Source organism: Rhipicephalus microplus, chromosome 3, assembly GCF_043290135.1.
Source record: "Rhipicephalus microplus isolate Deutch F79 chromosome 3, USDA_Rmic, whole genome shotgun sequence".
NCBI lineage: Eukaryota > Metazoa > Arthropoda > Arachnida > Ixodida > Ixodidae > Rhipicephalus > Rhipicephalus microplus.
In genome coordinates, this window is record NC_134702.1 from 4,232,216 (window position 1) to 4,248,774 (window position 16,559).

Sequence of the window (16,559 nt, forward strand, 5' to 3'; positions counted from 1 at the left end):
CTTGGTGTGTTTTCTCTTGTAAATAAAAACACTCATGATGGTTACATGACATTGTTAGCATACAATCCAAATTTTACCTGCAGGATGTGTTTTGCTATAGAAACATTTAGCTTTACAGTGGTGCTGTGCTCTTGTGCTGTGCCTGTAGTTCTCACAGTGTTCTATAAATATGTGTGAGTGGCAGCCTGAATACTTGCTTATTATTTAAATATACCCGAATAATTGTTTTCTCAGCATTGTTAGTATTTTAAAAGACTCTGTGTTGTTAAACTTTATTTCAGGCACCATTCTCATTGGTGTGGACCAAAGAATTTGGAAGCCTGCCTTTAAGAGCCACAGAAGCAAGTGGAATATTGACAGTTCCTGATGTTCGTGTTGAAGACAATGGAACATATGTGTGCACTGGTTCAGACGTCTCAAGCGTTGCACAAGACAAGGCCATTCTTCTTGTTGATGGTAATCATAGAGATGCTTCTTTAGAACTAGCTTCATAACTCGAGTGTTACTCCGTAACACTGCACTTAATAAAAGAAACTTTAGCTTTGATAAATTGCAAAGAAAGCCGTGAAAAGTTAGCACGAGCTCACTAGCAGTTACATGCATCCCTTGCACCACCTCTTTTTATTTTATTTTTTACTTTTCATGCTGTGGTTACACTGTGCACCAGCTCATCTAGCACTCTGCCCAACAAACACAAAGCTCACCCACCATGGTCGCTATGCTGCTCGAACGCAGGCCGCGGATTCGAATCCCCGTTGCGGCGTTCACATTATTGATAGAGGCGGAAATTCTTGAGGCCCATCGCTTAGATTTAGGTGTACATTAAAGGACTCCAGGGGGTACAAATTTCCGGAGCCTTCCACTACAGCGTCTTTCATAACCATGTGGTGGTCTTGGGACATTGAGCTTTATCGATCCCCAGTATTATAATAGCAGACACAAAGCTTGACATGATAGATGGCAATCTCTGAAATAGCTAATAATACTGTCAGACAGGAAAGCATAGGGGACATTATTTGGGGTTTCACAACTGTATCATAATGATTCACATTTAAGGGACACTAAAGTCAAATAACAATTTGTCAGAGCAAAATCTCAATGTATGACAACATCTAGAACGACTAAATTATCAACAACAGTGCCCTACTTACCAAGAATGCTCAAGAACACATGCGTCGCAGTAGGGCATTCTCAAAATGATCCCTATGACATCGGACGAACCGCCTACAATTAATCACTAGTAATCAATCTAGCTGCACTAAATAAAGAAACTTCTACGCATCAAGAGGCATAATAAAATGCTGCTTGTTCGTTTCTGTTTGATTCATGGAAAAAAGAACCGGCAGAAGTTACTATGGGGAATGGCATGAGTGGTTCAAAAATTCAATTTTCGTGTAGTTACACTAGAAAGGTATTGCCATCTAGTGGGGTGCAGTTGAACCAAAAAATGCCTGCAATCTCGGAGCCAATGGCGGGAAATTGATCAATGGTTGTTGTTGCTGCTGTGGCTGCCGCTGCTTTTGGTCTGCTGCTACTAGCACAGTGAAACCGAGCAACGTTGTGCATGGCAACAGTGACGCAGGTCGGTCCGGTCGGCCTGCTTCTTGAGGCAGATAATTTGAAGTGCACTAACCTGATGTGGACCACTAAAACAATTCAGACTAAAACGTGATTTTATTTCAAAATAGGTCTTTCTTTGGCACAAAATTAACACTGTGATGTTTCTGGACCACTATTTCAACAATCAACGTTGACTTAATAGTTGCCTTTAGTGTCCCTCATCAGATGCTGGCCTCAAAAAATGTCATGCGGTACTAACACTAACATGACTTTACACAAAAATCAGACTCAAGTCTAAACTATAGTGGGAAGCGCATAAAATGAAAATGCACAAGAAAGGAAAACAAGGACAGCGCTGGTCCTGTTCCCTTCTCTTGTGTGTGTTCATTTTGTGGGCTGCCCACTATGGATAAGTACCAACTCGCCCGCCTTTCGCTTCTAGTCAAGCCTGAATTTGAGCCAGAGTCTCAGTCACCTATTCTTTGTGATGTTTCACCCTAGTGCCCCGCCAGTGCTTGAAAGTCCTTTGCGAAAAAATTCCTATATCAGTGTCATGTCAGTTGACTATTGAGGTGAGTGGACGTAATATTTTCAAGTTGAGAGTTTGGCAGATAGCCGCCTGGTTGGGGAAAGACGTGGATAAAGGGAGCACAATGCCAACCAAAGAAGAAAGGAAAATAACTTTATTTTGGTTCTTTGAAACGCGATTGGGTCGTGACAATCAAAGTAAAAACATATTCTTAAAAAGACATTTCTGCTTCCATAGGGGAGCCTTGTCCACAGTTATCTTAAGAATGCAGGTGTTTAGAATGCTATATTAGAATATGTGAAGAATATATTTTTAAGAATATATTAAGAAGTGACTTTTAGAGAATATGTTTTTACTTTGGTAGATGCTGTCTTTCCTTCGCCCATCAGCATAAAATTGTGTGGCAGAAGTATAGGACCTCACCAGGCATCACACCATTTAATAGTGTAATGAGTGAGTGGCTGAAAGCTGCCGCCATTCCTTGTCATCGTCAACAATGTGTGCAGCTACACAGGTGCATGTATTGCCAGTAGACATGTTCACTGAAGTGTCCATACTTTTCAAAAACAAAGATAAAAGTGCTTGTGTGAAGTGTTCAAATTAATGCAAATCAGGAGTGCGTGCGCCAAGTGGCTCATTTCTGTTGAATGAGCATGGCTTTCGCTTTCTTTTGTCGCAAGGGTGTGAAGTATTTTTATTTTTTTCAGGACTTGACCAGAAATCGGCTCCCAGAGCTCGGATCGAACCCCATTTCCAGGAGGTGAACGTTGGGGAACCAGTCGAATTCCGCTGCTTGGCTGATGGCTTCCCCAAGCCAACAGTGGCATGGTCAGGAGGGCGCAATGGCAATCTCAACCCAGAGCACACAATCATTGATGGGGTCTTCCGGATACCCGCTGCCCGCAAGTCTGATGAAGCCGAGTACTTCTGCACTGCGAGCAATGAAATGGGAACAGACAACATCAGGACGGTGCTGTTTGTGAAAGGAGGTAAGCAACCACTCTAGTGAAGCACACTTTCTGAAGCAGTTTTCATCACGGCTGTTTTGAAAGCACACTGCTTTCCTATCTTTTGATGGCATAATGAAGAAAGATAAAAAACGAGCTGTTAATATCTTAACTTCATGTCTATTTTAAAAACCACCATTACAACGCACTGTAGTAGAATACATGCCAATAATTGCACGATACAAAGGAAATGCAGACAGGACAATGCGCTTGCGTCGAACAGCATACTTGTAAAAATCAGCGTGAACATGTCTTTGTCTCGGTCTTGTTTGTGCTGATTTTTACAAGTGTTCATCATTTCCAACTCATCAACTTTACAGCGATTTGCTTCCAACAGACTATGTTGGAAGCAACAACATCATCTTGTTTTTGCTTCCTTTGTTCCAGTCCTTCTTTGTGCACTGAAAGTGTTGCCATGTATCACTGCCAATCTTTACGTCCTTTCAAGAGCAAAATAATGCATAGGCACTTTTATAAGGGGGCAGTAAGAATTCAGGCCTTAAACCTTGTTGAATTACTGTACTTATACGAATATAAGGCAACATTTTTTTCCCAAGACCGTGGCCTCAAAGTATACTTTAGCCAAGCTTATATTCGACGTAAACATCAATTATTGCTTCAATGTCAGGAAAGGCATTTTGTTATTTGATTTGCATGAAAATGTAAATAATTTCAAATGTTTTCATTACTTAATAGGTCATCGACCACAAAAAAAGAGAAAATGGTCTGACAGCAGTTACCTCCACAAAAACAATGGCCTAGAATGTCACGGGCTTAGATTGGAATTGGAGCATTGGAAAGTCACTAAACGTTAAAAAAAAACATCCAGCCGAAATCCAGTATGGTGCAATTCACAAAATGAGTTTCGGCCAATTTTATGTGCCCTTGCTAGAGAACAAATTGTACCTTTGATGGTGCGCGTAGCCTCCCGTGACCTTTGTTCGGCGGGGCATTTGGACTACCTATGAGAACCTTTCCGTCGTCACTCATTATTATGTCAATTCATCATTGTCACTATGATGCAGCATTCAAAAGGAAGGTGATAAACGATGCCGAAGCTTTAGGCAGCTGTGCTCCAGGTCACAAGTATGGCGTCCAAGAAAACAAAGTTAGTCGTGGGAGGAAGGAGAAGGAGGCCCTTCTTGCCTGCGCTGCGACGCGAAAGCTTTTCGAGGACCGCGCAAGGGTGTGTTTTCTGAAGTGGAGGCAAGTGTGACAGAATTTATCAGAGAAACTGGGACCCGTGCCTTGACTGTGAGAACGGAAATGCTTCAGATGAAGGCACAAGAACTCGCAGTATATCACGGCATCTCTGGGTTGCAGTTCAAGGCTAGTTGAGGCTGGGTGCAAAAATACATGAAGAGAGCTGGCTTTTCACTTAAAATGCGGACTTCTATTGTGCAAAAGCTTCCCTGTGACTATGAGGAAAAGCTGCTGTCTTTTCAACGTTATGCCATCAGACTGCGAAGAGAGCAACTTCTGCCTTTATTAGATCGGAAATGCAGACGAGACCCCAATATTTTTTTACATGCCGTCGATGCAAACGGTACACGCCAAACGTGATCGCCAAGTTCATGTACGCACTGCAGGGTGCGAAAAATCGCGAACCACCATCATCAACTCCCATGGCACAGCTTCAAAGCAGGTGTCTTGTTTTTCGTTGCCGGTAGTTGAAACGCCAAACAGGTCGACAGGCGATCAGCTATGGTGGCTAGAAGAAGAGGTGTCAGCATCGGCACGCCGGAGAGAAAGAGAGAATTCCTCCAAATGTGGTGACACTGCTTTCGGCTTCGAGATGCCTCCCTCTATCGCGTGCGCATAGCAGTCGCTTTTTGTTGCCACTATTTCATGATACCATGGAGATTACAACAAATGCTAGTTGGCACTTGTCTAACAGCTCACTGCATAGCATGTATGTGCGCTCAAAACTGATGTTTTGAACTTGCTTTTCTGTATATTAGCTGCGTGTTCCACTATGATACCCCGAGACGCTGAAAGATAGACCTGCCGTGAGCTTGGCAAAACAACGTCCGTGCGGTTTTCACTTTGATGCCGCAGTTTTCTCCGTGACGTCTCAATTTATGTAGAAGCATCAGCAAGCATAGCTGAACGCTTTATTTTGTGTAACTTGCACATCGATAAGGAAAGTGTGTTTGGCAGAAGCTTTAAAAGCACATTTACTTTGACAGTTTCTTACAGTTGAACTGGAAAACATCACATATGCATCTCAATGCACTCAAGCATCTACTCTTGTTAAAGTATCACCCTTCTGTTTTCGATGCTTCAAAGCATTCATTTACCTGCACACTTGCTGCTTTTTTGGCAGGCTTTGTAGCTTTTCCTCGAAACTGGAGTAACGTATGGCTTCTTTGCCCTGTTGCACTTTTCGTGTGGTATTGCTAATTTTCGCAATGGTGTGCTTTTGCAGGTGCAGCTGCGCATTTTTCACATCAACTTCTGTGTTAGGTTAGGTCTTGACTGTATTGCTTATGTACGCTTATAATACACCTCATTTATCATCAGCCTATGAACCTGCACTGCACATCGGGTTCAATTCCGTGCTGTCCCACAATACGTCAGGCTGTGCCATTTATTTCCATTGAAGGAATGTGTTTTGTTTTTATTTGCACACTTTGTATTCCTGTTCCTATTTCAAACCCTTTGCAAGAAATCGTGGCATCCATTTCAAACTGGAGGCCCTTATCATTAGTAATACTGTCGACATCCTCTTCTTTTTTTTTTTTGCAAGAACAAACACCCTGTACAGTATAGTATCGTGCGGCAAACGCGCCACAGGGAGAACACAAGGCACGACGCTGAAGCGCCGGCAGACAAGAAGTACTCCGCAGCCGGTAGCCAAGCAGGGACTCCCTTTATGAACACGGGGATGCTATTATATACATATGTACAATGCTGTACAATGCCCCCTGGGGTCCAGAGAACCAGTTCTGAAACCAGAACCATAGGTGCGACACCACATCATCCCCGCAACCAATGGACAATAATAAAATGCACAGAATACTCAGAAAAGCAAGAAAATGTACAACATAACAGTGTAAAGACATGCACAGCAAACACACGAAAATGCAAAGGTAATGCACACTTGAAAAGGAATAACATCACATCATCTCCCCCTTGAATAGAAAGCATGGGGGGGTAACACATAACAGAAGCACACACTGCACATAGCACAATGAAAGATACGAATGTACAGCAAGCACACTATCAAACTAAGCAAGCCACATGAAAACAAAGCTCAGTGCAAAATATGCCGCTCGTCATCCCCTCCTTCGAGAGAGGATGTCCGCATAGTCACTGCGATGTTTAAGTGTACGGCGCCGACGCCTGTAGCGGTGTAATTTTCATGACAGGCACTGTCACCACCCACAGCAGTCCGGTGGTACGTAAGAATTGGCCAATGTGTTGTCCTTCCAGCGTACTTCTGGCACAGTAGGGGCCGAAACAAGCATAAAGCGATGCTCGGACGGGGCACTGCTTGGTGTCACTGACACAGGCGCCGTGCACCGAACAGGAACGGGCACAACCGGTGCAAACGTGACCAATGGAAGCACCTCCACCGTCTGCTGAATTGGAACTGCTTCTGGAAACTCGGCTGTCGCGCTCGGCAGGTGCACCTCCGGTGGACGGCAAACAGAAACAGTATCCCGGAGCTCATCATCAGTCGGAAGAAGTACAGCCGGATGGAAGTAGCAGCAGGCAGAATGGGAGTAGCAGGCACAAGCAAAGTATGAACAGATGAGACGGAAGTGGGTAAGGTAAGGTATGGTCAGCAGCAGCAGGTGCGACCGGGTATGCCCAACTGCAAGCAACACGGCAGGAGCAGGCGCATCAAGAACACGTTCAGCTGGGACGCCAACAGGTGCAGCCCTAGTGAGCACACTCAGTCTGTGCCGGAACCCTCGTAGCCACTTGCAGGACAGTAACTGTATCGGTCACCGTGGATGTGCCTTGATGACCAGTCGACTCCGTAGTAGTGCGGCAGACCCGCGCATAGTGTACACTACGTCCACACCGTGAACACGTCTGGCTCCTGGCAGGGCAAGTGGCAGAGTTGGCCCAATGTCGGGTCAAGCCGCAGCGGTAACAGGCATCCGTGTGAACTGGCGGCAAAGCTGGAGAAGAGGTGTCTACAGCAGGGGAGGGCGAGGATGTGCAAGTCCTACTAGCGCCATCTTGCACCGAAGCTTGGGGAGGGCGGCCGTTATTTGGCCTGGCACCTTGAATTGCTCGGCGAGCTGAGCCGCCATTTCGAATGGGACGCGACGACACTGCGTCGACTTGTGGTCCCGATAACTGTAGCGACCCGCGGCCGACACGCTCCTCCTCCCTCACTTCGTTGAGCGCCTTCTGTACGCCGAGCTTGGCTACTCGGCGTACTTCCTGAATAAATTCTACCGCCGACTGGTCTGGGCCCTGACGCAGGGCTTTGAAGTAGGCGCTCAGACACGCTGCGTCTGGTTGCGGGTCAAATAGTTCATTAAGCAGTGCAAGAGCTGCGTCAAACACGTTTAGCGTCGTCTCCTGAGTTGGCCGGTCTGCTCTCGGCTGCTGCTCATTTTTGGCGACACACAGGTAGATGTTGAGGCCCTCAACACCGAAGCTGTTCAGGAGCAGTGCCTTCTTGTGCTCCATTGTGGCGTCCCTGGCAGCGGCGTCGATGTAAACCTGTAACACAGTACACCACTGCCTCCATGGAATAGGCGGTACACTGGGGCACTGAAGGTATGGAGGCGGAGGGATAGCCGCGTTCATGATTGCCGAAGAGAGCGTCGAGAGCCTCGTGATCAGACTGGCACAAAAGTGTAGAAAAGTAGGAATGGGTGCAGAAGATAAAGTACCGGTGAGACAGCTTGCACGGGTGCCGAGTCGATAGCACAAGAAAGAAGGCTGGATGCCCACCTTATCGCCCGATGCTCTTGGATTGCAGATCTTCATCGCCTGAAACACCGGCCGACAAGAAGTACGCTGCAGCCGGTAGTCAAGCAGGAACTCCCTTTATGTACACAAGGATGCTATTATATACATTTGTACAATGCCCCTTGGGGGCCAGAGAACCGGTTACGAAACCGTAACTGTAATCGCGACACCACATACAGTCGCATTCAATATGAGTTGCGATATCCGACCTGTGGCCAAAGTGACGCCAGCACTGCATGGTGGCGTTGACATAAAAATAATCACTGATCTGACGACTGTTTGTACTGCTGATATTCTCAGAACCAATTTCATTTTTGCCATTGTTACAGCTTAAGATAGGGCGCTTTTAACCATGGCTTCCGTGTTGCAAATCATACTGAGTACGAGTACCACTGTACATATGCCGTGCAATGAAAGATTGAAGCATTACTTCATTACAAAGGTAACTTTCCAAAGCATACTGCAGTTCACACACTTGACAAACAGACTGAAAGCGCTATGTCCGTGTCATTTAGCATGATGTGTTTCACCCAGTACTTAATAGAAGGGTCGTCTTGCATCGTGCCCTCCAAGTTATTGTAGCCGCGGTTAATCGAACTTGGTGAACATCCGTTTCAGCCCTGTGCAGTTCATCGTTGATAGTCAACCTTTCCTCACTTGGAAGTTGCACTTCTATCATACGACACCATCTTTATTTTTAGGAAGTACTAGCTTCTTTAGAGGTAAGCAGGCACATTTAGAAATATCATACTAATCGTGTTTGTTTGTCAGTGTAAGGCGATCACAAGGGACTTCCTCAGATTCACCGTTGATCCCATGCTTGTACACATACTGACGATGAATCTCTCGTCTAAATGAGCCTTGCACATGACGCAGTTGTTCTCCAGTGACTTGTCAACACAAAGAGTCGGGCTCACTCAGGCCCTGCGCCATTCATCGTGGACGGGAACAGCGAAGAATGGCACCTTATTTGCTTGTTTTCAGGCCGAAGATGCAAAGAAGGGTTCTTGCTATTTAAAGATCATCGTGGTATGGCCACGTCGATATGTACCAATCCCAAAAGGGCTCAAACCAGCACACTATCACAGACATTGTTGCAACTTGTGCCTGTTACACAAGTGACAAAACGCGCGGCGCTCAGAGGAGCTCTCAAGGAATCGCGGCAGTGATGGGTGTGCCACCCCGTCGTGGCATGAACTACCATCACGCCTCCGAACTCGGCACGGCCGATGCAATGCTGACACATTCCCTTTCAGCCACCATAGATCGGCGACATGCTTCATCAATCGGCGATAAGCTTAAGCAAGTTGCCTGCAAAAACAGCGCGGAACTAGGCAAAACAGTGGACCTATGCACTACTGTTCTCATAAGGAGCATATACAGTAGCTCTACTGCTGACGGGCACAAGCTGCCGCCTGACGTGGTGCTGAAGAGGGAAACCACGTCGAAAAATGAAAATTGAAGGATGTATACATCCGCTGCCATAAAAAAGGCTGGATGACTGAGACACTCGTCATCGAATGGATCAAAACTGTGTGGTCCCGAGGCACCATTGGCTTGCCAATCAATGCTCATTCTTGACTATTTTCAGCGACATCTGACCGAAGTGGTCAAGAAAAAGCTACAAGAAGAAGCCACCTATCTGGTTGTCATCCGTGGGGGCATGACGAGTCAGTTTCAGCCACAGGATGTGTCTGAACAAGTCTTTTAAGAACGGTGGTGACTATGTGACGGGCTGGTCAGTGCGGTACTATCGTTAAAGTGAGAGAGTCCATCAGCGTAGTAAAATTGTAACAGTGAGGGGGCCCGTCATAATGGCGATGCAGCTATAGCGACAGGCCCCACCACCTTAAACCAATGACTACAGTGAAGGGGCTCGTCACTGTAGTGTATAGGGAAAGAGGGGGGGGGAGGCTATTGTTGTAAATTTGTAGTTGTTTTAGACGCCTTCGTCTAGCTGTTCTGGTGATGTAGCGGGTTGACGCGTAGTTGGTGAAGTGATCAATCCGCAGGTCGTCATTTTGAATTCCCGTTTGTTGATTTGTTACTTTTTCTTTTTTTCAAGGTAATGCGTCAAGATTGACGTTACTGCTCTCAAAGATTTGTAAGTTCGCTTTTCTGCAAGAAAATTGTCTCGCTGTCTGAGGCGGTTGTTAGACAGCCCTATCATATGAATCTTGTGGGGCAGTGTCGTTGGTGTACAACTTCTATTCGAATCACGCTTTTTTTTATAATTATTTTCTTCTCTCAGTATTGTTTTGAATATTGTTACTTGTTTTTAAATGATAATCATTTTTATTCATCGGGGATATAACTACCAACCTCTTTTTATGTCCAACGTTGAATGAAGTTCTTCCCCGATGATTTCAGATTGATACTGCGCTGGGTGAGCAGATTCCGTTGTATGCGTGCAAATTAACTTTATTATTACATCGAACAACCACACTCGGTGGTGTTTCTGTCCCTTTCCATTCACACCGTAGCTCCAACTAATAGTTTTAATACACATAATGTGGTGTTCTCAAATAATAGTTTGTTACACGTAATGTGATGTTCCCAAATCAATCTGTACCACGTATTTTTCGTGTTGCTGTACAAAGGGAACATATGGGCTTACGCCCATCGTTCTGCACGTTAACAGACTAGGTTGGTGGCTGCCACTCAGCGAGCCGGATTCATCAGCGAGAACTTAGACTCAGCTGATTGTCCAGGTTTTCGCCCGCCAGCGGCTCCTCCCATCATTTCACTGTAGGATGTTGCCCAACACGACTCCCTTTTTAAAATAGGCATCATTACTTGAAACAATATTGAATGCAGAAAATAAGGAGAAAAGTTTAGTTGGCCCTCACGATTCGAACTGAATTTGCACAAAACCTCACCTCTCAAATCCTGGCCATCCAAAGGGCCCGCGCGAGGTCCCCGAGTGGGCCTAGCTAGGTGACACTGAGCTACTCGCGTCTATTTTGGACCTAATACAGCTATCTTACTCACTCACTCATCAACAGCGTACATGTTGCAAACCAACAACGTACGGTATATGTAAACCAACAACGTACCCACTGTGTCTTTAAAAATCAATGCGGTAGGGCTGTCTAGCAACCGGCACAAACACCGACATGATTTGCTTGTAAAAATGCAAAATTGCGACTACTTAAAGCAGTAACATCAATTTTATGGATTACCCTAAAAAAAAAAGGGAAAAAAAACAAAACGGGAATTTTAACCGACGACTTGCGGCACGATCGCTTTCCCAACTGCACGTCAACCCACTACGACACTGGAACAGCTAGACGGTGGCAGTAAAAACGACTACAAATTTACTGCAACGTGCCCCCTTATTTTTATCATTACACTACGGTGATGAGCCTTGTCACCATAGTCACTACTTTTAAAACCATACGAGACACCTCTACAATGTGATGATTGCCTCTGACGATTGTGCCTTTTCACATCGTCAGAGGCCGTTTGAAGCGTGCATCTTTGTCTGCAGTGGCTCGATAGATAACCGATGCTTGGGCAGCCATACCGAATGAAATAGTGGCAGATTCTTTTAAAAAGTGCTCTGTTTCCAACTCGCTGGATGGCACTGAAGATAGTGAACTTGGAAATGCGACAGTGACAAGGAAAGCAGTGATACTTCAGATGATGACAGCTCGTGATTATGTGGTTACACGGATTATTTTCCCATAGAAGGTGGGATGTCAAATAACGTTTTTGGCGAGAACTCTCTCCTTATATTAGTGTGCAAGCTTTTTTCTCCTTTTCCTCGCTCCTTCAACTCCCCCCTCGCCTTTTAATCGTGACCGCCTTATATTCTAATAAATATGGTAAGTAGTTTTAATTTGCAGCCCCACCGTGGTGGTCTAGTTGCTAAGCTGCTCGGCTAACGATCTGCAGGTCTCGGGATCGAATCTGAGCTGCGGCGGCTGTATTTTCGATGGAGGGTAAAATGCTGTAGGCTCGTGTGCTCAGAATTGGGTGCACGTTAAAGAACACCAGGTGATCGAAATTTCCGGCACCTTCCACTACGGCGTCTCTGATAATCATGTGGTGGTTTCGGGATGTTAAACCCCACAAATCATGTTAGTTTTAATTTGCAGTATCGGCAGATTGAACTGTCTCCTCGTGTAGTACATTTAATAAAAGAATTTCACCCACTGTATTTCTTCATCGTCACAAAAATTTTAAAAATTATTTTCGTTGATTTATTTTGGTGCAGTAAATCTAGTAGTATTTCTTGTTGCTTAGTTTTTTGGTAGACTACAGTTTTTATTTATTTTTCATCATATCATTCACAGCAGTCTGTGCTTGAATGCTGTGCTCTTTAAAAGTATGATTTCTGAGTACCAATTTTGCGAGCATTGCAAGCTTTGGGCACAGCTACTAAACTTGATGAGTATGAATTTCAGCTATGTGGCTCATTATGGCCCTGAAAGCTTTTTTTTCTGATAACTTTGTTTTATAAAAAAAGTTGTTTTTTAACCTTTCACTGCAGCAATCTGTTTATCAATCATTGCTTGTTGAGCATTTTCTGTTTCCTATCCAAGGCACGCATCATCATAGTGTTCACATTTCTTCTCCAAATATATTGAACACTCGTACCTCGTTATAATAAACTCGCATCTGCTGTGAAAATACTTCATTATACGTATTCAAAAGTTTGTTATAACATTTAACACTATTTATACAACATGATTTTTCACTACCTTTCTTATAACCGATAATTCATTATATTGAGGTTCAAGTGATGCACTTTTTTTCTACATTTTGCATTTAGTGGATTCACATAAATTAAGCATACTCAAATATAGAAGATTTTACAGTATTAAAGCTTTGACAGCCATACTGTTTTCTTATATGTGCATGCTAAAAGCTCACAATGTTATTGCTGACAATATACAGTAATGTTTCTGCACTTAATTTTATTTCTGTGTAAACAACTTTGTCCACCTAGCTAATCTGAATTCTCAGAGTGATAAGATATAAATGCATAGGTATGTCATTCTATACCATGATGAAAAGTTAATCTAGAACCACAAATTATTTTCTTGTTAATGTGCAACAGCAGTAAATTAGGTCATCTTTGGCTGTAGCACACTCTTTTCTTTGATTGTTCTGTCTATATTCTTGTGCATAAAATATGCATTTCAGGAGCATTCATCCCTTGCTCTAAAAATAAAGACCTGTGTCAGTTTTTACAAGTAAATCTTTTCATGTTCATTTCACTGTGATAATACTTGGGACTTAATCTTCAGAGTTCTGTCTTTATTTGCTCTAGCAGTGTATGTGAGCCTACATACTGGCTGGAAGAGATGCGTATTCACTCGAACTGTGCGCGCTCATCACGCAGTATGCGTGGATGAAACACTCGCATACTGCCAGAGCACTAACTGCAACGCAAGGATGCATGCACTGCAGTGACAGGCAGTGTTCATTTTTATCAGCCTGCTCACTCCATGAATGAAAAGTTAATGAGAGGTTATATGTATGTGCTTTATTTGTTTTAGTTTCTCAGTGCAAGTAGTTGTCTAGATTCTTTTTCTTTGATACCTTCATTACTTGCATTGCATGCACGAACCTTTTCTTTTTTATATAGTAGAGCTCTATGCTTTGCAGCTATTTATGCCACTTTTAAGATGTAAGGTGTTTGCTGTTAGCTGCAGTTTACACCATACTACTATGTACAGGTGACCGGTAAAGCAAGCAGAATACGCGAGCAGTGGCCGATCTGCATCTTTCTGCACAGCTGTAGTGTCACAAGCTATATGTCTTGTGCTAGCAATATACGTGGAGCCTTTCAATATATTTTTAAAATTCTCTCTATATAAAAGCTGAGGGGAAGAAGCACTTGTTCCAGCTGTCAATGCTAGGGGAACGTTTATGTGCTGGCAGCAACCACTTACTTTTTGTGTCGTTAATGAAAACAGTGGTTGCCGGTGTCATGGTGCAATATTTTTTATTTAGCTTCCTCACAAAGAAAGAGAGTTAAAAGAAAAAAGTTAACCTATTTTTTTTTCTGTGAAACTGTGGCCACAATGGCAGTCTTTGTATTCCCACTATAACAAACATCAGAAGTTAGCAGGCACTGCGCATGTGTTGTGATTTTTTTGCTAAAAAAGACGAACACATGTGAGAAGACAGGACAGGCACGTCCTGTCTTCTCATATGTGTTTGTCTATTTAGTGCAAAAATCTCAATGTTGAGTACTCGCCCAAAAACAAGTTCCTATTATCAAGCATATGCTTCTGACAAGAGCTACTTCCTCTGATTAATAATACAGTTAATTAATTGTAAATAAAACTGCTGCTTAAATGGAACAACTTATCACATTCTTATGTTATTGTGCACAGCTTAAAGACTGAACTCTTAGAATGAAGGACTAGATGGACACAATGTGCCCATCTTGTCCTTTATTCCAAGTCTTCGTCTCTTAAGCAGTACGAAACAATGTAACAATGAATAGCTACCAGCTCACCCAAGCAAGTACCCTTATAACTTATTACAGCATGAATAATTTCATACTTGGATTCTACACCCTTATCCATTTCTCAGTAAACAAAGCTCCTATTAAACGGAAGTCATTTTCTTGGTTCCTTGAGGTTAGGATTAACGAGAGTCTACTGTAGTTGTGGCAAGCTCAGAAGCCTTTTCTAGCATTGACCATTGAAGAAGCGCTCCATGGCAAGAGCTGCTGATAAAGAAGTTAGTAAAATTATATTGCATGGCCAGTGCAACTTATTTGTGTGCATTTCATGTAGTACACATTGCTGCTGGTAGCACACTAAGTCGTGGTTTGGCTACTGCTTGCATGTTCCGTTAGCATTTTGTGGCACCTGTATCTTTACTGCAAGTCTTAGGCATAACTAAGTCGTGCAGGACAGCACTAGTTAATCAACTAAATGAAAGACTTCGTACCTTTCTCTGTGACTGTGAAACCACCTGCTATAACTCTTTCTTCACTAACCTTCTTAAAAAGAAACAATGGCCGCCATTGTTTCCGAAGATGACTCAGGTGCTGGAGAGGGGCCCCATCTTACCATTCAACCGACAAGCATCGAGGCCAGGAAAGGAGAGACTGTACACTTAGAATGCCGAGCCTCGGGTCGGCCAACACCAAACATCACATGGTCATTTTCTGGTGGCCCAATGCCAGACAACGTGAACCAGGTTAGTTTTACCCTAATTAAAGGTAAAAATCAAAGGTCGGAAAACACTGCCGATCGGTAGTAGATGCTCCTGAAAACACGCGAGCCAAATGTTAGTGTTGCACACGGCCTGGAATTCACAATAAATTTTTATAGTAAGCTAAAGATGGCTTTCTCTTCTCTCGACAAATCACGGAATACGCTAAAAAAATTACTCGCAAAAAGTCCATCTATCAGCCATTGACTGATTTGAACATGGCACACTCGGTCATTACAGAGATCGCCACGGGAGGCTGCCACTTGTCTACGCGTGCGCGCGCAATCACACTAAAAATGTAATACATTCAAAGAAAAAGAAAAAGAAAAAAGTACTCAAAGTCACGAGCCGCGCTTGACGTTTTTATTTGGCCCTGCCACTTATCCCTACTTAGCTTTTAGTGCTTACGTCTGGACGAGAGAAGAGAAAATGCGATTGCAACGTGCAACAAATTTTAGTAACTTCGCTCGTACTAGACGGATTCTTAAAATTTTTGCGGCATTGAATTCTTGAGACATTAAGCTCTTCCACTGAATTCATTCCATGGTTACTTGAAAAAGTGTTTCTGGGCCCCTTTGAGGGCAGCTCTTCTGGTGGGCATTGCATTACTTTAGCATGTGCGTATTTCTGAGGCTGAGCAAAAGTGTTCGTGAAAGTGAAACATATGCGGAAAAGATGGGTCTGTTTGGCTTTTTCTTTCATTAAAGTTTTCTCAGGATCTAAATAAAATTTATGTATAGGCCAGGGCAGTACACACAGCCTCAGTATTTGGGTGGCATTGCAGTTTCAGATAACATGTTTTTTACCCTGTGTCAGTGTAAATAAAAAACATCTCTCTTGCCTGCTCCCTCTTTTCTTTAATATAAACAGGAATAAATCACTTGTTTTAAAAAAAAGAGCTTCCATACTATTTCTTGTGTAAGTGAGTGGGTCTTTTTATGCCATTTAAGAACTTACACTGCTCGTACAAATAGGTATTCAAGAAGCTTTAATGCACATGAAATACTTGGCACCAAGAAAAGTCACTTTTTAGGCTCAACTATGGCAGGTAGAGGCTCGCTTGACGTCACGCTGAGAAGGTTGTCTGCACAAAGCATTCCTAAAAGGCTTTGCAAGTTAGGTTGCCCCTAAATGTACCTTTCTCTGTGACATCAAAAGATTTCATGTTGTTATTGAGACTGGCTAATGCAAACAAATGTATAGGAGGGCTAATCAAAGGTTATTTCTCTCAATTAAATCTTGGTGGTATATTCGAAATTTAGTTACACACCCACTCACAATTGAACCTTGACTTGCTGAGGTGAAAAAAAAAATCTGCAGTAATTGTGGCAGGTCTGTGTGCA

The 16,559-nt window shown here is 43.5% G+C and overlaps 1 protein-coding gene across 33 annotated transcripts in view; it reads left to right on the top strand.

The window, feature by feature from the left end:
- The window catches only part of trol (terribly reduced optic lobes), a 531,158-nt gene that overhangs the window by 403,196 nt on the left and 111,403 nt on the right, over positions 1–16,559 (top strand). For 30 of the 33 annotated variants that reach the window (XM_075888764.1, XM_075888744.1, XM_075888761.1 and 27 more), the window contains 3 exons: positions 282–456; positions 2,797–3,078; positions 15,011–15,201. In XM_075888764.1, the coding sequence (XP_075744879.1) occupies positions 282–456; positions 2,797–3,078; positions 15,011–15,201 (648 nt within the window). The remainder of the gene's footprint in view (positions 1–281; positions 457–2,796; positions 3,079–15,010; positions 15,202–16,559) is intronic. The other 3 variants (XM_075888745.1, XM_075888746.1, XM_075888778.1) reach the window with 1 other exon arrangement.